Source organism: Staurois parvus, unplaced genomic scaffold (assembly GCF_062004578.1).
Source record: "Staurois parvus isolate SC_StPar_1 unplaced genomic scaffold, SC_StPar_1.0 ptg000209l, whole genome shotgun sequence".
Classification (NCBI taxonomy): Eukaryota; Metazoa; Chordata; class Amphibia; order Anura; family Ranidae; genus Staurois; species Staurois parvus.
In genome coordinates, this window is record NW_028318005.1 from 12,683,661 (window position 1) to 12,710,150 (window position 26,490).

The window sequence follows — 26,490 nt, forward strand, 5'->3', positions numbered from 1 at the left end:
TGGATGGGGAAACCAGCTCAGTTTTTTTCTGAGTAATGAATGGCCAGCCTTAGATAGCCTTTTATTTCATCAGGTTCGGTCAGCACCAACTCGCAGAGATTCATTACCCCGCGGAGTAATAAAAACCAAAAAACTGTCATATACAGTATTGACTTTTTTTGGTTAAACGTGCATTAATTTGACTAATATTGGCTTACTTGGGGGTTAAAGTGACACCATCAGCACAGACTCACTTATATAGAATTACATACCTGCTGAAGGAAATCACTGTACTTTGGGTAGACCCATTTGTTGAAAAGCCGTTTCTATGCTAGTTACTTGGCACTGCAGGTATTTGACCGGTCAGATGGGTGGAATACCTGGTTCCCCACAAGCTGTGGTTCTTCCTGTCAACTCATATGTCCTGTAGTGATGTATGAGACGACGGGAAATCCACAGCATGCGGTCAGGGAACAGGTATTTCACACACCTGGAACTGGCAGCGTTTTAACAAATGGGCCACTGAAAAGGTATAGTGACTCTTGTATTAACATGCTTGTTTAGAATTCTATAAAATGAGTCCTGTGTCGACAAGGTCACTTTAAAGAATAATTTGAAAAGCAGATTTACAGGTAGATATAAAAACCTCATAATAAATCAAATTCTGCAGTCATTAAAAAATCCTTAAATCTGAACTTCAGCCGGCTTCCAAAAGAAAAAAAAAAAAACACTCGATATTGCCTCTTCCCAGTCCCCCATTCCCCACACACACTCCTTGCTCATAAGCATTCTGTAGCTCATTTTCAAATATAAATAAAGTTTATAACACAAGCTATGGACACGGGATGCATAGGTGTTCTGTCCATCTGTATGCAGGCAGCCCAATTTATGGGCAGCACAGCGGCGTCAGACCCCCAGCCCTTCTCACCAACTTGTGACTGAAGGACTAGCCAATCTAAAACCGCGCTGTCACGTGCGTAACAATGCCACGCTCAGCTACAACCTGCACAAAGATTTTCCAGCTCACTGGACCACAATCCATGTGCCGCAGCCTGAGAGCGATTGTTACTGGGTCAGGTTAATTACGCAATTAATCCTTCACACTGCCACCACCGCCTTTTTGTACAGAGTAGGAGGAAACTGGCCAATCTTAGTAGTAACACTATGATGTTTGAATAAGCATCTGTATACACACTGCCACCGCAGGCAGATGTATGCAGAAGTTTAAATCACACAGTAGCGCTCTTCAGAGACAGGGATTCTTGGTTTGCATTAAAGAGCTTTAGAAACAGTTAAACACTTTTCAGAAAATAGGATTTATTACTAAAAAAGGTCAAAATGGTGCAATAAAAATATTTACAGAAAAAGCTGTAGCATATATATATATATATATATATATATATATATATATATATACAGAGAGCAATAACACAGCAGAGAAGTTTAGAGAGGTAGAATACTTGCCAGACTAATGGGTTTCAGCAGATTCAAGGGTCCTGAGCAAGAGGGTACCGTTTCTCCCAAAGTTGGTTCCTGATGTGAAGAAATCTCTTCATCTTTTTCCCCAGGCATACCAGCCTTTTTCTAGGAACCCAGCAGGGTGTCTCCTTAAAGCAGAGAACCAATTGCCTCATTTGGGGAGGGGTGTTTAGGCGGGGAACTCAGGCTATGACCAAATCCCTCTCAGTTTATATCATGGTCAATAACCTTCTATAGGTGCATGCAGCAGCCTAGCCACTGGCAAGATAATATTCAGAATGATATTCTGAACGTCCAGACACCAGATATGACATATCTGGCTGTGACGGTTAAAGAGATATAGCTTTCTGCTCCCGGGTAGACGAAATCTAGGGGTGTAAGGTATCAGGTGACTTGACCTCTCTGAATATATGCTTTGTATTCTTGTACGTATTTCTTACGAGAAATTATGAAAGTGTATGGTCTCCAAATGAGATGTTTTACTGCTATCCCGGAATGCTTTTGAAGTCCAGTGACTGACGGGTTTATAGCTTTACGATCAGCTTCAGAGCAAGGAGTGGGACAGACACCCTGGCATCAGCTAATTGGGTTTACAACCATGAAGGGTATCCAGCTGTGCCCTGTGCACTCCTGAACTCAGCCACACCAGACCACCTGCCACTCAACAGAAAGGGAGGGGGCTGGTTTTGTAGTGAGAATGACACAAGATGGAGGATCTTTAGCAACATGGACGTCCGCGTCCATATTTGTGCGCACGATTGCTACAGTTAGCACTTCCGCCTGGCAGTACTAAGGTCATTGGTTTGAATCCCAACCATGTCACCACCTGCCTGGAGTTTGCATGTTCTCCCTGTGCCTGCGTGGGTTTCTTTCGGGTACTCCGGTTTCCTCCTACACTCCAAAGACATCCTGGCAGGTTAATTGGATCCTGTCTAAATTTTCCCTAGTATGTGTATGAATGAATGTAAGTTAGGGACCTTAGACTGTACACCCCTTGAGGGTTAGGGACTGATGTGAATGTACAACATATATGTAAAGCGCTGCATAAATTGACGGCGCTATCCAAGTATCTGAAATAAATAAATAAAATAATATCTATTGGGATGCAGTGGCTGCCTGGACACAGCCACTAATACCTATTGTACATCAGTGTGGGTGCTGGTGCATTTGGGTGTGTGTCCCTGAACTCACACTGTCTGCATTCTGGGATACACATCTGCACCCGCATGGATGTCAAATTGGGCGCAGTGGCTGTGTCTGTTCAGCTGCTGCATCCCAGTTGACATGAAAGGGACTGCCTGCATGCAGATGCACAGTCCTGTGCAGGCAAACACACCCCTTTGCTTGGCTGCATGCTTAAGTACATAAGAAAGTCCTTTTCGTGTCACAGTGCTCTGATCTACAGAGTTGAAATGCTGGTACCTCTAGGATTTGGGTGGTGAATAGTGAAGGTAAAGTAAAGGCATCAGAAAGCAAGCAGTGAGATAACATTTAGGAACAAGTGGTGGTTATATAATCATTTTTATGCCTATGAGGATCTGTAAAAACATAATTAACAGTTTTTGTAATATAGCTACACTATTTTTTTTTGTTGGGGGGGGGGGGGGGGGAATTTAAAATTATATATTTATTTCATAATTTAGAAAAACAACTTGAAATGCTAAATAATTATGAAATACTTATACTTTTCTATTAAGTACACCCTGTTATTTTTATTAACATGTGCCTACAAAGTCGACAATAGCCTGTCAGCCTGTAGGTCATATACGTATCTGACATTCCAATTGATACTTTACATAATAACATGATTAAGGGTTACATTCATACATCACAGGAAAGCACAACTGATCCAGCCCAGAAGTGGTAAACATGTGATTATTGGGACTTACCTGCAGGACAAATTAGAGTCAAACTGCCAATGTCTTTTGGATACTGAGCAGCGTATACCCCGGCCACACTACCACCCATCGATGTACCAACAAGATGGAAAGGCCTCTTGTTCAGGTTTATGCTCTCAACAAACTGTCAAGGAAGAAAACGTGTTATCCTAAATATGACACATTAGCTTAATGCAAATCGGTTTTGCCGGTAGTTTTCTGGGGGAGGCTCCGACACCACAGAACAACACAATTGTAAGTAGCAGCAGTTGAAGAACATGGATGAGACTCTATAAGAGGCAGACAAATGGTACAGGTAGAAAAGAGGAGTAGCCAAACACAGAACACGGGGAGAAGACATAGAAGGCAGAGTAGGAGCTGATCTTTAACCAGGAGGAAAGATGAAGAGGAAGAGAAAGAGCTTATCATAGATTGGAGACTAAAGAGAGGAGGAAGAGTGGGAGCTTATTGAGGATGGGAGGAAAGAGAGAGGAGGCAGAGTGGGAGCTTATTGAGGAAGCAGGAAAGAGAGCGGAAGCAGAGTGAGAGCTTATTGTGAACAGAGGGAAAGAGAGAGGAGGCAGAGTGGGAGCTTATTGAGGATGGCTGGAGGCAGATTGGGAGCTTATTGAGGATGGCTGGAGGCAGATTGGGAGCTTATTGAGGACGGTGGAGAGGCAGAGTGGGAGCTTACTGTGGACCATGGGAATAAGAGAGGAGGCAGAGTGAGAGCTCATTATGGACTAGATAAAAATGAGAGGAGGCAGAGTAAGAGCTGAGCATGTTAAGAAGTAGGTGCTATGCCAAGAAATAATCCCCACAAAAGGTGGAATGTCGGTGCTCTGGCTCTGTGTGTTTTCCCAGCAGAGATGCAACTGAATGATTAAGATTGGTATAGCTGGCACTCGTCTTCCCGAATAATAAACTTTATTGAACAAGTAAAATGTGCATATAAAATGGCTTACGCATTTTGGCAATAAGCCTTAGTCATAGCCATGACTAAGGCTTATTGCCGAAGTGCGTAAGCCATTCCAGAGCCAGGAAAAAGAGGGGAGACAGAGTGGCAGCTTTTCATAGACCAGGAAGAAAGGGCAGAGGTAGGAGTAAAGAAAGGAATATGGGGAAAAAAAGAAATGAGGCAAAGTGGAAGCTGATCATGGACTTTCTGAGGAAAGCAGAGGAAACAGAGTGGGAGCTGATTATAGATTTGGGGAGGAAGAGGAAGGTGAAAGAGCTGGAGTCAATCTTTGACTGGGGAAGACAAAGATGGAAGATGGGAGCTGATCATGGACTGGGGGGGGGGGGGGGGAGGGAAGGCAAAGTGGGAGCTGATCATGGATCAGGAAAAAGAAAATAGACCAAATGGGAGCAGATTATGAATCAGGAAAGAGATGAGAGAGAAGGCAGAGTGTTTGCTGCTCATGGAATAGGAGGTAAAGAAAAAAAGGCAGAGTGGGAGCTGATCAAGGCTCTTAATTTATGTTAAGTACATGTAAAAGTGCATTAAAAATGATCTGTCAGAGAGGAATAACCCATGAAGATTTTGGAAACATTTTCATTCACCATTTCCCATTGACAAACAACAATTGCTTTAAAGTGTACCTGTCAGCTTTACTTACGTTACCCATAAACAATACAGTGTGGTCGATTGTGTGAGCACTATCTAGAAGCCAAATTTTTATTCTCTTTTTGGAAGTTGGTTGCATAACATTAATCCTTGAAATCCTTTTCTAATGACCCATGCACACGATAAGAAAATTTTGTGTCAATTTCCGTACGAGGAACAATCGCCAATTATCTGATAGTTAGTATTGTGCTTTCAATAGCCAATTCCGACTTTTCGGACAACAAAAACTGAGGGTGCAAGCTATAAAACTTTTATTGTACGTAAACACAATGTCCGATTTTCATTTAATGTGTACAGTAATCATATGGAAATAATTGAATAGAAAAAAAATGAGCGTGATCAGAAGCAAAGAAGGACCCTACACTTCCTCTTCTACTAGTACGTAGCTACATTTGCCTACTTTTTCCTTTGTCAGGCTAGCATTTTCTCACAAGTCAATACCATTCCGACTACATCATGATTTGCGCTTTTATGAAAAATCAGACATTTGGTCGTCCAATTTTCTCATTAAGCTTTAGAACTACAGAGGGTGGTGCCCAGAGCCAGGAAACACTTGGCCTGATGTTCTGAGTGATCAGATTTTGGGTTTTTAACAAAACATGAATACTGACATTCAAAGGGATTTCATAAACATGGTAGCTAGCTGGACAAAATGAATGCCAAATGTAGGCAATAAAAGAAGTACTTCTGAGCTGTATTTTCTAAATTAAGAGGTAAATCTTGATGGCTTGGAGCATACCTTTGAATTAGTAACATTTTCAGGTAATTAGGTTACAATGGTAGTACATTCAAAGATGAAATGATAATTATGACATTAATTCACGAGGATGTGTTTTGTTAAATTCATCACAACTTTGCCTGAGCTTTTTGATTCTATTAAGTGAAAGATGAAGCAGATGGAATGTAATCATCTTAGACGTGGCATGACAGGGAAGATTTTAATCTGGGAAGAATTAGGGAGCAGTGGCAGATCTGTAGAAGAGAATGTGACGTGTTTATCAGCAAGAGCAATTTATCAGAGTGCTGTTAATGTGATTTTGTTGTTCTTCCTCACATCAGATTTACATTCACAAATACATTTATGGAACAGTTACGTAGTTGTGTTGAAGCTGGCTTCAAGGTTGAGCAGAGCTTAGGGGCTCACCAGTCCTCTGTTTTTAAATATCACATCAGATGATAATATTTTAGAAAGCCACAAACTAATTCATAGCTGTGAGCACTGCTGTCATCAGGGGAGAATTCTGACCAAATAATTACATTAGTTAGGCATTGCATGTGATGATCTTCAAATGAATCCTACAAAATAAACTTCAGCTCATGTAGGGTTCAGTATGAAGTACGTTTCGCATTTCAAGCCTAAGTTTGCATCTCTTAAAGAGTAGCTCTCGTCCATGCCTTACATTTTAGTTTTAAATAGACTGAAGAAGGATTACAATCTATGTCAGATTTTTTACTGCTGTCTTCTTTCAAGTTGAAAATGGTTGTAAACCCTTACATATACCCAGAGAAGAGAATAGCCTCAGATGATACACAGAGATGATATGTAAGCTGTACCTGTTTATCTGCAGCCCTCTGTCTTGTACAGCCTTCTAAAGTATACACTTTACACAGAATTTCTGATTGTCAGAAGTTGGGGGGCTTTGATGTCACGCTCCACAGCACAGAGGGAACAGCTGTGGAATGGACACCCCCCTCATCACAGTCTCATAAGGAAACATGGACAGCTGAGGCTGTCTATCACAGGCTGTGTCCTGGAGCATCCTTCCCTTCCCCCTGGATCCCTTGGAGTCGGCATCAACTGTCAGAAGTGCAGATAGCAGAGGAAGGAGAAAGGAGACAGAAATCACACTAAGTGTTTTGGATTGAGGCATGTACACACTATAGAATGGTTTGCTTTGTTCATTTTTTTATTTCGGCAGTGTACAACCACTTTTCTCATTATACCTTGTCTCTGGAATAGCAGTCACCAGAGAAAAGTCTTCAATAAAAACACAGAGACAGCAATATAAACCTGAGATAGGTATTAACTCTTCCTCCTTCTATCCAAAAGTAAAATAAAAGGGCCTCCTACCTAGACATTTGTTCATGTGAATATTGTTGAAGGAGAAAATCATCTCATTTAATTGTTATAGTTTCAACAGAAATCACATTACTAAATAACTAGGTAACTGGCCCCAAAGTAGGCAAAAGAGGATACCCAGAACAGCATTTTGTCCTGGATAGAACTTTATGTTAGCCCATCTTAATTCACCAATCCAATCCACCGAGAATGGTAACTTTTAAACAAAGAGTGATGCATTTTCATGGACACAGATTCCCATGACAGGCCAGATAGTAGGTGTTCCTATGGAGGTGGTTCACATACATGCAATTAAACTGCACTGCGTTTTGACTGCATTTCTAAAAGGAGTCCTGTGAGAGTTTGGAGCGATACACTACAAACTCACAGCTCATAGAGTATAGTGACCTTCTGAGATGAGAGGAATGGGTTTTTGCATAGAAGAGGGAAAACAGAGGAGGAAAACAAGAAAAAAAATATTCTGAACCAATGGACTGCAGACATAGTACAGGAGATGACCAGAGACTGCAGACACAGTACAGGAGATGATCAGAGACTGCGGACATAGTAAAAGGAGATGACCAGAGACTGCGGACATACTACAGGAGATGACCAGAGACTGCGGACATACTACAGGAGATGACTAGAGACTGTGAACATAGTAAAGGAGATGACCAGAGACTGCAGACGTACTACAGGAGATGACCAGAGACTGCGGACGTACTACAGGAGATGACCAGAGACTGCGGACGTACTACAGGAGATGACCAGAGACTGCGGATATACTACAGGAGATGACCAAAGACTGCGGACGTACTACAGGAGATGACCAGAGACTGCGGACGTACTACAGGGGATGACCAGAGACTGCGGACCTACTACAGGAGATGACCAGAGACTGCGGACATAGTACAGGAGATGACCAGAGACTGCGGACATAGTACAGGAGATGACCAGAGACTGCGGACATAGTACAGGAGATGACCAGAGACTGCGGACATAGTACAGGAGATGACCAGAGACTGCGGACATAGTACAGGAGATGACCAGAGACTGCGGACATAGTACAGGAGATGACCAGAGACTGCGGACATAGTACAGGAGATGACCAGAGACTGCGGACATAGTACAGGAGATGACCAGAGACTGCGGACATAGTACAGGAGATGACCAGAGACTGCGGACATAGTACAGGAGATGACCAGAGACTGCGGACACAGTACAGGAGATGACCAGAGACTGTGGATACAGTACAGGAGATGACCAGAGACTGCAGACCTTTGGGGAGGGGGGGGGGGGCGGGTACCCGAATTTGACAGGTACCCACTACTACTTCCGTGTAGATGTCCTCCCCCCTCCCTCCCCGTAGTATTGTGGGACATGCGATAGGTCCCTGAAGACTATGGGGCCATTCAGAAAGTGCAGCGCTTCTCACGCATGCACAGTGGGCACCCGGCTGTGAAGCGCAAGCTGTTACAGCCGGGTGCCGGCACTGAAGATGCCGGCGTGAGGGAGAGAAGACGGCCGGTGAAAGCGGAACACCACTGGACCGCGGGACAGGTAGGACCAAGGAGCGGGTTCTTCTGCACAGTAGAGCCAAGCGGCCGGCCCGGTATTCTGACACAGCAGCGGCGGGAATACCAGGCCAGCCGCTCCATATTCGCTCCATAAGACGCACACACATTTCCCCCCATTTTTGAGGGGGAAAAAGTGCGTCTTGTGGAGCGAAAAATACGGTATGTGTTTTGGGTACAATGGCCTTTTTACTTTCAAGATGAACAGTAAAATATAATCTCAGAATATAAGAATGTTCCAAAATCTTATAACCTAAAACAACATGAAACACCCCCTCCATCCACCCCAATCATTATTAGTTAATTCACCCTATTCCATTTACAGACATAACATAGTATAAGCAAGTACCTGGTGTATCCGGTTCACCTGTCCGATGACTGAGTAGTCATCGAAGGGTGAGCGCGTGGTACCTTCATGACCGGGTAGATCCACACAAATCAGATGCAAGTTCTTAGGAAGGAACTGTAAATAAACAGCATTTCTAAACGGACTATATTCACATCAGCAATATACAGTATATATACAGTACTGTGCATAAGTCATAGGCAGGTGTAAGAAATATTGTAAAATAAGAATTATTTCAGAAAAAGTGTTAGTTCCACTTATCAAAATGGAAAGTAAATGAGCAGAAGAGAAATCCAAACCAAACAAAAGTTTGGTGTGACCACACTTTGCCTTCAAAACAGCATCAATTCTTCTAGGTTGTACGCTCTAACAAGAAGGGCCCTCTGTTTCTTCTGGTACCAAATTGTATTAGAACTGTAATGTCTGCCTTAATTTTGCAAAGCGCTGCAAAAACTGTTGGTGCTTTAGAAATCCTGTATAATAGTAATAGGTGCACTTGTACTCTTGTTTTTGAAGGACCTCGGCAGGTAGGTTGTTCCAAACATCTTGGAGAACTAACCTCAGATCTTCTGTGGATGTAGGCTGCCTCAAATCCTTCTGTCTCTTCATGTAATCCCAAACAGACTCCATGATGTTGAGATCAGGGCTCTGTGGGGGCCAAACCATCACTTCCAGGACTCTTTACACTTTGTTCTTCTTTACACTGATGGTAGTTCTTAATGACATTAGCTGTATGTCTGGGGTTGTTGACCTGCTGTAGAATACATTTGGGGCCAATCATACGCATCCCCGATGGTATGGCATGATAGAGAAGTATCTGCTTGTATTTTTCAGCATTAAGGACACCATTGGTCCTGACCAATTCTCCAACTCTATTTGCAGACAGGCAGCCCCAAACTTGCAAGGATCCTCCACCATGCTTCACAGTTGCCTGCAGACACTCATTGCACTGCTCTCCAGCTCTTCACAAGCAAACTGCTGCCTGCTACAGCCAAATATTTCAAATTTTGATTCATCAGTCCAGAGCACCGACTGACATTTTTCTGCACCCAGTTCCTATGTTTTCTTGCATAGTGGAGTCACTTAGCCTTGTTTTCATGTCCTATGCACAAGGAAATATAACTGCAGCAGCTTTCATTTACCCCTCTACACCTGAATTGGTCTCTTCTAAAAGGGAAGAGCTTCAACACCTCTACGTAGTGTCAGAGCTGGGCCCCTTCCTCACACAACATCTCTACACCCAATCCTACTATTATCTGGCTCGACAGCCAGCAGAAATATGGTAGAGACATGAGGGTGCTGGCAATCTCCTTCACCACTAGGAACTGCTGGAACTTTGTATAGTCACCAGCACTTCATATAGCTAGGCACCAAATAGGAGAAGGAAAAAATGTTTCTTGAACTATATTGAGCCTTAGGACTCCTCTCCTAATTTTGAGGATTGGTTCTGCACCCCTTACCATGCTACTCTAGGCACTGGCCTGCAAGTACCATTACGATGAATAAAGCCCTGAATATAGGGAACTGGTCCACTTCTGCTTCACATATGGTTTATCAGGTTTTTTTTTTTTTCAATCAACTCACTTCCAATATATAGCTATGAGCAATTAAATATTCCAATAAACAAGGTTAATGTCCTCTCTCACCTTGGCTATAGCCAGCCACATGTCCTTATGGGCAGAAAATCCATGTAACATAAGGATGGATGGTTTGGGCCCCGGTCTACCTCAACATGTGTAGCAGAATCTGTAGTTTCCATAGTTGGCAAATTTTACTTGCATTCCCAAGGCCCTGCGCCAGTACCTGAAACAAAGAACACGTGTCAGCACTGGAAATCACAATCAGACAAATTAAAGTGTTACTAAACCCAGGACCCCGCATCCACTATATCCGGTCTCCCACAGTACACAGAACATGGAAATGCAATTATTTTAGTAAATATAAACTGCTAAATACCTTTTCTCAGCAGTGAGAGCAGTCTTGTGACTTCTATCAGTGTCCAGCCAAGCACTAGCTAAAGCTTGTAGGAGAAGTTTAGTATAGGTCAAGTTTTTAGGGTGGAACATGTAGCATGTTCCAGCTCCTGCACCTTCTTTCCCCCCATCCACTCCCTCCATGTGACATCTGGCAAGGGATCCACTCCCTGCACCCGCTGTCACTTTTTAAAATTAGCAAGGCTATGTGGGGCTCCGCCCAAATAGCCACATCATTCATTCACAGTTTCCTGTAAGTGTTAATAAACCCAGGACCCTGCATTCACTATTTCTGGTCTTCCACAGTACACATCACATGGAAGTGCAACCATTTTAGTGAATATAAACTGCTAAATACCTTTTCTCATCAGCAGTTACAGCAGTCTTGTGACTTCCAGCAGTGTCCAGCCGAGCACATGTTAAAGCTTGTAGGAGTTTTCATTCTGCTCTAGGAGGATGCAAAACCCCTGACCTGTGCTGATTGGCCCTGTGCTGATCACATGCACTCTCCCAAAAAAAAAAAAAAACCTCTCTAGCAATACACACCAAATTGAGCATGTGCAAAATGTCTGTCTTCTCAGGAGATAAGAGCAGGTTGCTTGAAAAAGAGGAGGAACAGAGAAGAAAGGGTCAAAGGGCCTTTTTACACAATGCGGAGGATTAACCCCTTAGGTTCCACAGTGAGTATAACAAGCATGCTTTACTGCATATACAGACTGATTTTACTGTTGTGGGTTTAGTAACACTTTAATGAAATCAAATCAATTTTAGGGCTGAGCTATAATGAGAACTATGCCTATGACTGTACATTGATCTTGTCAAACTGTTAAATCTGTTAAAATAAATACTCATTTGGTAGTTAATTATCAAGGAGATTCCGGTTAGTCTCTTGGCAGTTTGTTTCAGAGTGATGGGCTTCAGAATGGGCACAACATATGGCAAAATATTGACAGGCAGAAATAACATAAGAATAGTATACAGAATCATCATATGCCTCGATATAGAGACACAGTGCAGATCAAGGTATGGGGAGTCAATCCCTGGGGTCAGCCCCCTGACCATGTTTATTGTGGTTCTCGACATCCTGAGTCCTGGCTCCCAGGAACTTTAGCTTAGTTTATACCATGCAAAGGGCAACCATGTGGTTGTGTAAAACAAAAGGTAACCTAATGCACATCCAAATCACAACCTCAGTGCATAAAGGGTTAATTCCATAGAACCACAGATTGGTTTTCCTCAAGAAAGACCCAGGAATCATACTTCCATAAATAAATAGTAGGCAGCACTCCAAACAGCTAACGTTTTGATTTTCATATATTTAAGAATGAAAGCATAGTATAAAAAACAGACAAGTACATCATTGTACATAGACAGGGAGGAGATCCAGGTTAAAAGAGTGCAGGGAGAAGAGGCTGTGGGGACTGGTCTAGCAGTGCTTAGGAGCCTGCAGGAGCAGAGGGTCGGGTAGGTAAAACTGCTTTAACAACCCCCTAGACATAAACAAACAGTTAAAGTATAACTAGGCAAACCTTCTTTTAGTTTTTGCATAGAGTGGAGAGGGATTAGAACCCCTGTCAGTTTTCTATTGAAGTCTGTGTCCCAGTTAGGGAGATTCACCTTCTCTGTTTGTTCGGTTTATCAGTGAAAGTACAAGAAAATCTCAAATTTTGGGCTGTCCCCAGAAAAGTAACAGAGGGGAAATCTTCCAATGGGGACATTAGTTCTGGTGACCTGGAAGTCCCCAAGGAATTCCCTTAATTTGCAGGGATTTCCAATCACTTCTTGTTTGACAATGGGACAAGAAGTGAAGGGAAATCTCCCCAATGGGACACAGATGGCATAAAATAAACTGAGAGGGGTTAATTTTGGGCTGTCCCCAGAAAAGGAATAGAGGGGAAATCTTCCAATGGGGACATTAGTTCTGGTGACCTGGACGTCCCCAAGGAATTCCTTTAATTTGCAGGGATTTCCGATCACTTCCTGTCTGACAATGGGACAAGAAGTGAAGGGAAATCTCCTCAATGGGACACAGATGGCAAAAAATAAACTGAGAGGGGTTAATAACCTCCCTTACTCTATCTAAAATGTAAAATAGTGTTGCCTGTAGTTCTACTTGAACCTTTGCAGTGTGCTACAAGGGATGATTTCAAGTTTCCTGGAGTTCAGCCTTTAAGAGAACAGTCACCAGTGGGCGTTTGTAATCATCAGAATCACTACTTTTGGGCTCCAGGTACCATATACTAGTGTCCTATATTACAGTGCGTGCATTTTCATCTCACATTCAATAGCGCAGCCTTACCAATAATAAATCTTGATGAGAGCGGCGGGCCACAGGAAAAAGGAAGTCACAAAAGCCAAAATCGGGATCAGCAAAGTACCTCCAGCTATTAGGAACATATTCAGTACATCCAGGTCCATGGTCCTTAGACCTTGTGCGGAAAGAGAGGAAACAGACTTTAGTGTGAAATTCAGCAGTGACAGTACAGCACTTCTTCCAATATCCATACATCTGTGTGCAGAGAATCAGCGCAGGTGTCTATAGTTCTGTAGAACATGAAATGAATGGGCAGACATATAATTTTTATGACAGAAGAATCATGAACAGCTAATTCTCAGAGCAATCATCCAGCATTAAAAAAAACAACACTATTACTCCACACTAGATTTATTCTTATATTCCTTACTTGGGCACATTTAATTTCCAATTGTTCTGTATTTTTATTGACTTACAGAAATATTTGAACACCCTGCGATTTTGAAAGTTCTACCACTTAGAAATCATGGAGGGGTCTGAAATTTACATTGTAGGTGCATTCCCACTCAGAGACAGAATTTAAAAAAAAAAAAATTCAGAAAATCACATACAATCATAAAAATCATACAATGCGATTTCCTGAATTTTTTTTTAAATTCTGTCTCTCAGAGTGGGAATGCACCTACAATGTGAATTTCAGACCCCTCCATGATTTCTAAGTGGGAGAACTTGCAAAATCGCAGGGTGTTCAAATACTTCTGTTCCTCACTGTACATTGTATTGTGAATCGTTATCTTTTAGTCCTCATGCACATTGGACGTTTTACAGCGGCTGTTTTTGGCTTTGAGGGTTTTTTTCTACAGCCAGTAAACCCCCAGCATGTTATCCTATGTGTCCATGCACGAATAGACTGTAAATCAATGTTGTCTGGCAGAGGTGTTTTTTGGCTGGAAAACCCCTCAGAACTAGTTGGTTTCTAGAAGAGTTTTTTAGCTATAAAAACGCTTTAACGCTGAAAAATAGTAAATCGTGGTAAACCAGCGTTTTTGGACTTTTTTTTTTACCACAAAAAATTTTTTGCGCGGTAAAAAAAACCTCTAAAAAAAATGCAAACACGAAAAAATACAGCAAAATGCCACTAAACGCTAAAAAACGTTTTTAAACATGACTTTACATACCAGCATTATTAAAACACCCAGTGTGCATGAGCCTAATAAATCCAATTTACAGAAACTTGAAACAAATCAGCACAGCCAAGAATTATAAGAAATTAAAGAACTACATATTCCAAAGTTGTCTCCGTGCTGAACCTTCATTTCTTAGCCACTGTACCTAGGCAAAGCCTTGTACACACGGGCCGAATGTCAGGTGGCATTGGCCGGTTCAATAGAAACTGGCCGACATTCGGCCTGTGTGTATGGCAGCCCGTCTGACAGAAGCCAGCCAATCGACCAGCTTCTGTCAAAGGGGCATGGTTGTGGGGGCCTGCGGGCAGGGGGCTTATCGGAATCTGGAATCCCCCTTTAACAAGGGGGCCCCCAGATCCCGGCCCCCCCATGTGCATGAGGTACATAGTACCGATACTCATTCACAAAAAGTGTAGTGTGCTAAAAAGACAGGACATAAAATAAATGTTATGTGCAATTAAACCATGGCAACATCTAATGTTTGTGTAGTATTATGTTCAGCAGACTGTGTTCTTCTATTGTTGTGACTTAGATGACGTTCAGAGCACATTTTATGCCCAACTCATGCAAAACTCCACGTAATCCCAAGGGGTTCACATACTTTTTCTTGCAACTGTACACTTATTGGTATTTTTACAAAAATATGTAGCAGAATACATTTTGGCCTAAATTTCTGAACAAACTTGACTTTTTTTTACGTGAATTTTTTTTTTTTATTGGATATGGTTTAGAGCAGAAAGTAAAAAATATTGTTTCCAAAATGTTGACGCAAAGTCTGCCATCACAACACTCTATGCCTAGGCAAGATATGGTTTTGAACAGAATGGACACATTTCAGCTTTTTTCCTTCTTTGCTGTTGAACTACAGAATCAGTCTTCAGGCACAAGAGCTTTTACTGTCCCCTCCATTACAGTCTGTCCGCTTTGCGTTGCAACACAAGATACTCTAATAAAAGCCAAGGATTTCTTTAGAGATGTAATCTGTGCTCTTGCTACAACCTCTTCCCCAGCATGTAATGGAGCTGGAAAGTGAATGTCCTGGGAGAGAAGCACACAGCCTCCCCCAGGTAGTTTAGTGCCCAGGACCGCAGACACTAGGCCATTGAGTAGAACACCATGAACAACAGGTTTCCCAAATCTTGTCTTCTTGGCAAACTCCTCATCCAGGTGCAGTGGGTTCGTATCCCCAGTAAGTTCAGAGAACAGGGCGACGTCCTTCTGAGTGAAGATCCTAAGGAGCTCAGCACTATCACCAACCCGCAGGTGTAAAGGCCGCCACAATGCAAAGTTGTACCATTTGTATGATGATAATGGACAGCTGGAAATACCAAGTATTGTTCCTCGGGTGACCAAGTTGCGGAACATTTTTCAAAATAGCTAGTCAAGGACTAGTTCTCTGCTGTTACCTGCCAGTGCCAACAAGAAGGGAGAAACCTATATATATAGAGAAAAAAATAATACTTTATTTAATAATCAACATGAATCAATATGTTTGTATATTTTATAAACACTGCTTGCGTTTATAGTTTTATATGTAATTTTATATGCTTTTGAGACCTGTCATGCCAGGATGCAATATAATGCATACTGCAGGGGTGAACAAATGTAGATGAATTCCAGTCTGTCTAACCCAGGAGCCAGATACACTAACTAGAGTGGACCTCAAAAGGTTAGAGACATTGTCTACCTGGTTCCTGGGATTTGTTCAGCCCTGGCATTCTATGATGAAAAAAAAAAAAAAAACCTGATATGTTTGTGATGGACTGATCCCTTAATATTTAAATGCTACTTTATAGCTGCATATAAATACCAGGTATGCTTTCTTGCAAACATGAACTTGAACAGTAACAATAAATCTGTGGTGTGTTAGGTTTTGTTTCCATTCCAGAAGCTCAGAAGGATCACAGAACAAGTCTGTCCAGTTAGAAAGTTCACTGGCAGGAGCTTCTGATCTCAGACCTGCATGAAAACCCAGTGTTATTGTTCTGTACAGTGACAGCTTGTCAGATAGGTTTACCTGTAAAACACGCAAAGAGCACTCCTGGTTCTGCTTCACAAATCCACTGCAAGAAAAGAATGTCAACTTAATCAGACATGCAATAAACCATTGACAATACATAATATGGAGTTCTGAAAATACATTTACAATAGTGTGCTGCTAGCAAGTACAGAACTTTAAACTAATCACACAATTCTCCATAGATAAGATCTCATGCTTAGTATGTAAAGACTCCTTTTCAATGAAAGACGAGACCCCCTTGGATTGTGCAATTTTTAAATGTTGGGAAAACGATTCTAATCCTACCTCTTTGCATTAAAGCAGTCTCCTAACTTACTCATCTGCAATTAGAGGTTTGTTTACATACAGTGAGGAAAATAAGTATTTGATCCTCTGCAGAATTTTTAGGTTTGCCCACTTACAAAGAAATGAAGGGTCTATAGCTTTTATCGTAGGTGTGTTTTAAAAGATACAGGCAAAATATCAACCAAAATTCCAGAAAAAACACATGATACAAAACGTTATAAATTGAGTTGCAATTCAGTGAGTAAAATAAGTATTTGATCCCCTACCGACCAACAATAATTCTGGATCCCACAGACTAATCTGTGTACCACATGAGCACATAGCCAGTCATGTCAATTTAAGAAGGCACTCCCAACGACAACTTGTTATGTGTATAAAAGACACCTGTCCACAGAATCTCTTTCTTCCATTCAAACTCACCATTAAACCTAAAGAGCTGTCAAAGGACATCAGGGAAAAGATTGTAGAGCTGCGCAAGGCTGGAATGGGCTACAAGACCATTAGCAAGAAGCTTGGTGAGAAGGATACTACTGTTGGAGCAATTATTCACAAATGGAAGAAATACAAAATAACTATCAATCGCCCTCAGTGTGGAGCTCCATGCAAGCTTTCACCTCATGGGGTAAGGATGATCATGAAAAAAGTGAGGGATCAGCCCAGACCTATATGGGAGGAGCTTGTGAATGATCTCAAGGCAGTTGGGACCACAGTCACCAGACAAACCATTGGTAACACAATACGCCGTAATGAAATCCTGCAGTCCCCGCAAGGTCCCCCTCCTTAAGAAGACACATGTACAGGCCTGTCTGAAGTTTGCCAATGAACATCTAAATGATTCAGAGAAGGATTGGGACAAAGTACTGTGGTCAGATGAGACCAAAATTGAGCTCTTTTGCCATTAACTCAATTTGCGGTGTTTGGAGGAAGAAAAATGCTGACTGTGACCCCAAGAACACCGTCCCTACAGTCAAGCACAGAGGTAGAAACATTATGCTTTAGGGGACATTTCTCTACTAAAGATACAGGTTGACTTTGCTGCATTAAGTGGCTCAAGAAGAAGCACATTAAGGTCATGGAGTGGCCTAGCCAGACTCCAGACCTCAATCCTACAGAACATTTTTGGAGGGAGCTGAAACTTCAAGTTGCCAAGCGACAGCCATGAAACCTGAAGAGAAGATCTGTAAAGAAGAGTGGATCAAAATTCCTCCCGAGATGTGTGCAAACCTGGTAACCAACTAAAAGAAACATCTTACCTCAATGTGCTTGCCAACAAGGGTTTCTCCACCAAGTACTAAGTCATGTTTTGCTTGGGGATCAAATAGTTATTTTACTCGCTGAACTGCAGCTCAATTTATAACATTTGTATCATGTGATTTTTCTGGGTTTTTTTTATTGATATTCTGTCTCTATCATTTAAAACACACCCATAATAAAAATTATAGACCATTTCTTTGTAAGTGGCCAAACGTCAAATATCTGCAGGGGATCAAAGAATTATTTTCCCCACTGTATGTGTTTAGTTTTGCAAATAGTATAAGACCTTTTGAAAAAAATTGCAAATGTATGATCCTATGTGCTTGCTTTATAAAAAACATCCATCTTTAGAATTTTAGTTTACAGATCTATCCCCTATGGCAGAAATTCTCAACCAATGGAAAGTACTGATAGCCGAGACAAGCTGCAGCAATGAATCAATCATCTCTTTTCTAGCTTTTGTTTATTCGGCTGCGGCAGGAAAGAAGGAGGGGTAGGTCGGACCTCATAACTAAGGTTAAAAAGCACCTAAAACATGGGACAAAGTACTACGTGTACTTTGACTCACCTGGGAAGTGGTTCCCAACCACTGGGTGATGGCCTCCCTCCTCCCAAATTTCCAGCCAGCTGTAGATTGCCTAACCAAAATAGTGCCCTCTACCTCCCATAATAACCACCTCCTGTCCAGCTGTTGTATATAAACGTCTGGACGGTGGCAGTGCAGGGTCAGGTGGCCATTTATAAACAGCCTCCCTGCCCCCTGCTTGTGCCCGCTCCCTGGGAGCGCGCAGCACTGCAACCCGGTGCCCGCTGTGTCCTCCGGGTACAGTGGAATACCGATCGTCAGACGGGACCTCTGTGCAAGGTCCCGATCATGTGATCACTGATTGGCCAATCAGTAATCACATGGAGAGTAGTAAGCAAGATGTAATTTCTGACACCTCTGCTTACTATGTGTGAAATCTATGAATGATCACAGAGGTCACATGGTACAAGGCTATTCACAACAGCCTTGTACCATGTGACAAGCTGTGATCAATCACAGCTCACACAGTAGTTCTCAATGGCTGCAACAATGCAGCCAGAGAGAAGGAGAAATGTTTGCTTTTACAGCCTTTATGGGTGTAAAAGCAATCAGTGTAAAATAAAAAAAAAAAAAAATAATCTTCATCACGCCCCCCCCCCCCCCCACACACAAGTAGTACAGTGTCACCATGTTGACACTGTACTGCTAGGGTGACAGTATGTATATAAAAATAAATATAAGAAAATAAAATAAAAATGTAAAAAAAAAAATGTTTAAACATTATAATTTTTGGTTATAGACTAATTTGGGTTTTTTTTTTTTACTAAAGAGATAATGGAATAAATTTTGGTCAAGATTTATTATGAAATATTTATTTGCAAAATTTTATAAGAAAAACTATTTTTTTCAAAATTTTTGGACATTTTCATTTACATAGCAAAAAAAATAAAAATCCGAGCGGTGAATAAATACCATCAAAATAAAGCTTTATCTGTCTCAAAAAAATGCTAAAAAATTCATATGGGTACAGTGTTGCATGACCGCACAATTGTCATTCAAAGTGTGATAGCGCTGAAAGCTGAAAATTGGCCTGGACAGGAAGGGGGTAAAAGTGCCCGGACTGGAAGTGGTTTTAATATGACTTTTTTTTTGTACACAAAGTTGTCACTTTAATGATATATTGCTCGCACATGCCATGGGTATATGTGGAATAACACCCCAAAACACATTATTCTACTTCTTACAAGTATGGCCATACCACATGTGAGAGACATTTTGGCAGCCTAGCTACATACATGCCCCCAAAAACCAATGACCACCTCCAGGCTTTCAAAGGGCATATTTCCTCATAGTACAAATGACCCCTTTTGGAAAGTAGACACCCAAGGAATTTGATAAGAGGCATGGGGAGTATTTTACAGATAAAATGTTTGTCACCAGGGTTTTGAAAAAAAAAGAAAATGTTTTGTTTTCTTTCTTCATTTTTCAGAAACATGTGGCAACAAATTAGATCTGAAAAACACTCGCCATGCCTCTTAGCAAATACCTTACACATACATACATACATACACACACACTTCCTTTACACGTTCTTCACATACCTGCTGTTGATTCTCAATATTGCACACAACGTCTTATCATCATATTTTAACAAGTCCAAGGGACAAGAGGCTCCCACCTAGAAACAAAAACACAAAGAAAAGGATAACTCAGTGGACTGAATAGCAGAAATTGTCATGAACTAAACTGTATATAAAGGATTTTTTTTAGCTAGTGTAGGGAAAAGTTAAAACCTCTGTCATGTTTTTATTGAGGTCTCTGACTATGATAGGTAGATTCACCCCTCTGTCATGACAATAAATGAGCAAAAATCCAAAATGTAAGTGTTGTCTCCAGAGAAAGAGGTGAGGAAAAGTCTTCCAATGGGGACAGCTGTTCCTGTGGCAAATTTCTAAATGGAATTTCTGTTCCCTGAAATGGATTTCCTCTCACTTTCTGTTGCATTTCCAGGACAGGAAGTAATGTCCCCAGATGAGCAAATGCAGCAAAATAACTGCAAAGGGGTTTTAGCTCTTGATACTCTTTCCAAAACAAAAAGTGTTGGCTTTACATATTATGGCCAGGGATGAAATATTTTATTCATAGGGGCTCATTCATACGAGTGATCAGACCTCATCCGTATAAACCCAAACACTTATTAATTACACAGGTTCTGTGGCTGATTAAGGAGGCAATTAAACTCACATAGTGCCTTGTCTGCATTAAATAAGCCTCAGAACCGGTGTAATTAATAAGTGTTCGGGTTTAAAAGGATGAGGTGGCAACCCTAGATCAGACCCATCCTCCGATCTAAGCTGCTGCCTGCTGCGTGTTATCCAACTTGGAACTTCATACAGACAGCCCACAGAGGTGGATGCACGTGCAGCGGCTTCACAGACACAATCACATGTCATAATTTCACATGCAAGCAGGTGCATGGATCCGAATGCACAGGTTCTGTGTTCGTGCAGCTACTGCGTGTGAATCCACTTCTATGAGCTGCCTACATGCAGCTCTGAGGTGGATTCACGCACAGAAAATGAGTCCTTAGTGTCTGTCTATTAGTTGCTCTTTACACCAGTTAATAATGAGACAGGCAATTATAACCAATCACAGAAAAATAAGATAAAATCACAGGTAACAATGGAGTATTCTGCATGTCACAATCAGTTAAAAAGGAAACTACAATGCACCCTCAGGCAGTTCTCAATTTGAGTTAAAGTGGTTGTAAACCTCTGACATGAAATATGAACAACATATATCCTTCTATATTGTGTATTTGTATCACCCAGGGCACTAAGCGTAATTTCTTTTTGCTGCCTTGTTCCTCTATCTGCAGTCACTTGTGACAAGTTTTCCTGACCCCAAGAGAAAAAAGATGACAGGAGAGGGCACATCCTGTAACTGACAGCCTTGGCAATGTTCCTGTGTGCTGTGTGAAGGAGGGTGTGTGTCCCTTCCCTCTAATCGGCTTTGGAAACGCTTCTCACTGAGTGTAACTTCAGCTCCCCGACCCCTGTAATTCAGAGCTGAGAGATCCTGTGTAAATTCTGCACTTTGAATGGATTTAGAGGACAGATAGCTGTAGATAAACAGGTCCAACTTATGAAGGAGGATTTGTTTCATCTCTGTGTATCACCTGAGGCTAGTCACTTCACTGGGTATGTGAAAGGGCCAATTCACACCATAGAAACGCAGTCCAGATGCGCTTTTTCACCCTTTTTTCTCTTCAATTTAAATAGGGACATGTGCAATTCAGTGCACTTTTGGTGCATTCCAGTGCGTTTTACTGCGTTCCAATACAGTTCTGTGCAGGAAAAATGCAATCTGTTCTACTTTTTTTCTGCAACTGGAACTGCAAGCACTGATGTGAACTATGACATTGACAACCATATAACCTACTTTCTGTGTAATGTGGAGGCAGAAAAAAAGCAACTGAAATGCATGTAGTGTGAACTGGCCCTAAGGGTTTACAACCACTTCAATTGTTAAGAGGACCATTTTTACTATGAGTTCACATATTTACATGTGTTGTGCCTGCTGTGCCACATTTTTATGCTTTTTTTTCATGTACAGATAGGGTGGCCTCTGATAGAGTGGTTTACTGATTAGCATCCACATTGAAGAACCAAAGGGATAAAGACAATTATTCACAAACAGAATCAGTTGTCGTGAATCATTCCAACTGAATGATAGTCTTGCACTGAATACAACTGTAAAGCTAAGTTCACATTTGTGTGATGTGGTAATGCATGAAAAAAAATCACATGAATTCCCGCAATGAACAAAAAGCGTGCATCCTTTTTGCAGGCACATAGCGACACCCCAACACACCTTGCTAAAATGTGTGTGATGTGTTTTGGTGCAGTGGGATTAAGGGGAAAAAAAGTCAACTTTCGCACATGAGAAGCCAAACAAAATGAATGTATACCCTAAATGTGATGCACCAAAATACAGAAACACCTGCATAGGCGTGAACAGAGCCCTACACACACTGCACTGAGACTATGCACTACTAGATCCATGGAAACGTGGCTGCTATGCTGTATGCTTGAAATCAATTAAAAAAAAATACTAAAATCAGAAAAGTGAAAATAATTCCAATGATGGGCTCATGCACACAGCTGATTTGGGCCGTACACTGCCCAGACCAACATAGTTCTGCGGAGGTAACACAGGTGTTCCAATCAGCAGTGGAAGGGCAGGAAACCTGTATAAATCAATAACAGGCTGACAAGGTCTGTATCTGTTTGCATGTAATTGCACATGGAGTGGTTATCTGCTGTTCGGGATGGATGTGCGCTCCAGGACATGGACATTCTGGGGTTGATTTACTAAAACTGGAGAGTGCAATACCTGGTGCAGCAGTGCACGGTAGCCAATCAGCTTCTAAATTCAGCTTGTTCAGTTAAGCTTTGACAAAAACCCTGGAAGCCGATTGGTCTCTATGCAGAGCTGCACCAGATTTTGTCCTCTTCAGTTGCAGTAAATCAACCCCTCTGTGTCTATAGGCACGGATCCATCCCTGCACACATGACTGCTTTATATGTAATTACATCTGAACACCAGTGAACAGTGTCAGCCTAGTCGGCTGTGTGCTTTTTTTTTACTAAAGAGCATAGGAAGTTATGGTGATGGGAGATTAACAATTTTGTCATGTAGGGATGTGAAGAAAAATTCTCAGTCTTCTATCCTGGTACTGGAAGCCATAAAAGTGGACAGTCCATGAAGATCAGACACAACCGGTACTTACCTCTCCATGCAATTCCTTTACAGCAGACACAATCAGTGATTTGTACTGAGCTGCAGTCAGCTTGACACCTTCACGCTGAAATACTCTGCAGACCAAACACAAGTATATCAGTAAGTACACAGAGCTCCTATAATTAGGGATGAACACGGGCGTGGTTGGATCCTATTATAAGATATCTTCCTGCGCCTAGTGAGACACTCTACTACAGGTACTATCCTGCTGCTGTGCAATGTGAACAACACAAATATATGAAAAAATAAAATAACAGCGCAAAACATAGACCTCTACATAAAATCAAAAAAGTGCAAAAAAATTTTTTGTAAAACAAAATACAATTTAAATGGTGCAGTCCATCAAATTCTTATATAAATAGTGAAATCCATCAAAATAAACTAAAGTTCAAAAATATTCAAAAATATATGTGCAAAAAAAGGAAAAAAAAAAAAAAAAGAAAGAAATCTTTTCACATTCTTCTTGTAAAGAAACTTCCACCTTCCACCCGTGAAAACCAATATCAAATGCACTCACCAGATATAGGTGAATAAAACGCCTTTTAGGAATTTTATGGGATCCTACACCCTCTTTCGTATCCACTCTATAGGAATCCTCTCCTCCAACATGGGCTCCACCATCCGACCAGGGAGAAAAAAATCTCAAATAGTGTAATATTGTAAGACACCATTTCATATGTGAAATCAAGGATTAAGGCCACTCACATTAATTTCACTTTAAAAAGGCATATTTATTAAGGCAAGCTTCTCTCCAGATGAACAGTAGATGCAAGGTAACCTCTCACAGAATCTCACATCACAGTCCCAGGTTCCAGCAGAAGCTCCACAGAGACCACACATATATAAATCCCACAAAGATGGCCGCTGGAACGCACCACTCAGCGTGCGCTCCACTCACCGGAAGTGACGCCGGACATGCAAAATAAAACCTGGGATCCTAGCCTGAACCCAGGTCAGCAAGCCCATCAGGAACTGTTACCTGTACTGGGCTAATCATCTGCAGCTAAGGCATTCCCCACTCCACAGCCAGATGTATACACGCCCCTGGTATATGTGCAGCTGCAGGGAATTACTCGGCCACCGATGATTGGACCAGTACAGGCGACAGCTTCCTGGCAGGCTCGCTCCTTGGGTTCAGACTAGGATCCAAATATGGCCAAGTTCATCTATAATTATATTTAGTGTATTGTGCCTGAGCAACTCACAGCTGGATCTTCAGGTACTGATACTCAGAGGGGTTCTTCAGCACAGTCCTTTCACATGAAACTGGTTCCGATGGAACGGGTCGCCCTTCCATGTTTACACAATCCAGTTATTTCTAGGAATATAAATCACAGGAAAATAAAATGCTTCCATTTAGATATATAGGCTCCCTAATAGAAACTAGTGGAAGTGCCCAAACGTGCCCCCTATGCTCCTTCATCCAGAGTGGGGGCACTCTAATACAGGAGGTGTGTTACTGGCCAGATCACCTGGTGAAAACAGAGGGGGAAAAAAGACTAATTTAGCACATCTAGTGAATTGTAAGCTGCAATATATTTCATGTTTGGGGATAATACCACCTTATTGACAGCTGGCATTATACAGCCCACTTCCTGTGAGCCCAGGTTGTCATGGACACACCACCCTTAGGGTGCATCATCATTGCCAGTCCTGAGCTCACAGTACACAGGATGGCGCTCACATTAGATCACTTCCGGGGACCTGGAATCTTTCTTCCATGAACCTGACTCATCTGTACAGGAGAGCGGGCCGCACTGACATCCTCATCCTTCTCTCAGCTCAGTCATCTGGGAAGTACTGCAGCCAGCCAGAGCCAGGAGATGTGTATTGTAGGAGGAGGTCAGCCATGGCAGCCCCTGGCTTTCCTCTATCACATGTACACCAGCCTTTCTTCTCAGCTGTATAATCCAGACAACCTATAAGAATCACCATAACCCTCTGTACTCTGTATGTCCTACACCCCGGAGCCACTACACTCACCATCCCTCCACCTGGACACCTCTCACACCGAACACCAGAGGAAAGACAAACCTGCACATGGCTAACCAAACATGTCTGCACTGCCGGGGCAGCGAGTTCTCCAGGATCCAAGGCGACCGCCATATGTAAGAGGACCAAAGAACCATTCATATTGGCTGCAATGTCCTCCGCAAAATGGCTCCGAAATGGAGACAAAATAAGAACTACGCATGACCTCTATGGACTGTGTCCTGCGGGCGTAACTTTGTAAATTGTCCCCCTAGAAACTGTGACTTGTGACTTCCTACAGCTAAAGTATATTCTATGCAGTACAAAACCTGGTGTGTTACTGCCATCTAGTGGACAAATAGGAATTTACACTAGCGATAGAAAACATCACAATGCTATGGTTTTCACTCCTTACATTTCAGAACCATGAAATAAACTGGTTCAATAACCGGCGTGTTACTGCCACCTGGTGGTCAGATAGGAAGTTACACTAAAGTCATAATACTGAAATTTGTTCAATAAAAGGTGTGCTACTGCCACCTAATAGAAAAATGGGAAGTTACACTAACATTACTATTATTATTATTATTATACAGTATTTATAAAGCGCCAATAGTTCGCTCAGCGCTGTACATTACAAAGGGGGACAGAACATGTGACAGAACAATACCAATACAATGTGATACACGAGGGGTTCGAGGGCCCTGCTCTTTCGAGCTTACAATCTAGGAGGGAGGGGGTGGTGGCACAGGAGGAGATAGCTGTGGGGGATGGAGTGGTAGGAAGAGTGGAGGAGGTCGGCAAGTTAGCAGGGGGTGGGGTAGGCTTCCCTGAAGAGATGGGTTTTCAGGGTGCGCCTAAAGGAGAGGAGAGTAGGTGATAATCTGATGGGTTGGGGCAGGGAGTTCCAGAGGATGGGTGACACCCTGGAGAAGTCCTGGAGGCGGGCATGGGAGGAGGAGACCAGGGAACTAGAGAGAAGGAGGTCTTGTGAGGAGCGGAGTGTGCGTTCTGGGCGGTACTTGGTTATTAGGTCAGTGATGTAGTTCGGGGCAGTATGGTGGACAGCTTTGTACGTCAGCGTTAGGATTTTGAATTTGATCCGTTGCGCAATCGGAAGCCAGTGGAGGGATTGGCAGAGGGGGGTGGCGGAGACAGAGCGGTTGGAAAGGTGAATGAGTCTGGCAGCCGTATTCAGGATGGACTGAAGCGGGGATAGCCAGCGGCGAGGCAGGCCAGTGAGGAGGGAGTTGCAGTAGTCGAGTCGTGATATGAT

General features: G+C 42.2%; 3 protein-coding genes across 5 annotated transcripts in view; all 3 read right to left on the reverse strand.

Moving 5' to 3' along the window:
• LOC149461182 (monoacylglycerol lipase abhd6-A-like) overlaps positions 1-13,699 on the reverse strand; it is a 29,903-nt gene extending 16,204 nt beyond the window's left edge. Inside the window, 4 exon segments of the mRNA XM_089678787.1 lie at positions 3,348-3,480; positions 8,945-9,058; positions 10,588-10,744; positions 13,214-13,699. Of these exon segments, the coding sequence (XP_089534913.1) occupies positions 3,348-3,480; positions 8,945-9,058; positions 10,588-10,744; positions 13,214-13,419 (610 nt within the window). The 5' untranslated portion in view covers positions 13,420-13,699.
• Positions 13,700-15,043: 1,344 nt separating this feature from the next.
• Positions 15,044-15,720, reverse strand: LOC149461183 (hydroxyacyl-thioester dehydratase type 2, mitochondrial-like). Its single transcript, XM_089678788.1, has one exon. The coding sequence runs from the start codon at positions 15,718-15,720 to the stop codon at positions 15,226-15,228; it is 495 nt and encodes a 164-aa protein (XP_089534914.1). The 3' UTR covers positions 15,044-15,225.
• Positions 15,651-25,411, reverse strand: LOC149461184 (ribonuclease P protein subunit p14-like). Of its 3 annotated transcripts, none has more exons than XM_089678792.1 (6): positions 25,278-25,411; positions 24,449-24,561; positions 23,233-23,317; positions 20,042-20,118; positions 16,373-16,418; positions 15,651-15,789 (listed from the first exon to the last, which is right to left on the reverse strand). In XM_089678792.1, the coding sequence occupies exons 2-6, from the start codon at positions 24,538-24,540 to the stop codon at positions 15,733-15,735; spliced, it is 357 nt and encodes a 118-aa protein (XP_089534918.1). In that variant the 5' UTR covers positions 24,541-24,561; positions 25,278-25,411; the 3' UTR covers positions 15,651-15,732. The 3 variants fall into 3 exon arrangements, with proteins under 3 accessions (XP_089534918.1, XP_089534916.1, XP_089534917.1); XM_089678790.1 differs by having other exon boundaries at positions 25,227-25,291; XM_089678791.1 differs by lacking the exon at positions 25,278-25,411 and adding an exon at positions 24,928-25,215.
• Positions 25,412-26,490: the final 1,079 nt, after the last annotated feature.

Coding starts and splice junctions, on each gene's coding strand:
- LOC149461184 (XM_089678792.1), bottom strand. CDS start 24,540: ATGGAAGGGCGACCCGTTCCATCGGAACCAGTTTCATGTGAAAGGACT. Junction 16,419..20,041: donor ATATTGAGAATCAACAGCAG/GTATGTGAAGAA, acceptor CTTTTCTTGCAG/TGGATTTGTGAAGCAGAACC. Junction 15,790..16,372: donor GCTCTTTGCGTGTTTTACAG/GTAAACCTATCT, acceptor CTATATATATAG/GTTTCTCCCTTCTTGTTGGC.
- LOC149461183 (XM_089678788.1), bottom strand. CDS start 15,720: ATGTTCCGCAACTTGGTCACCCGAGGAACAATACTTGGTATTTCCAGC.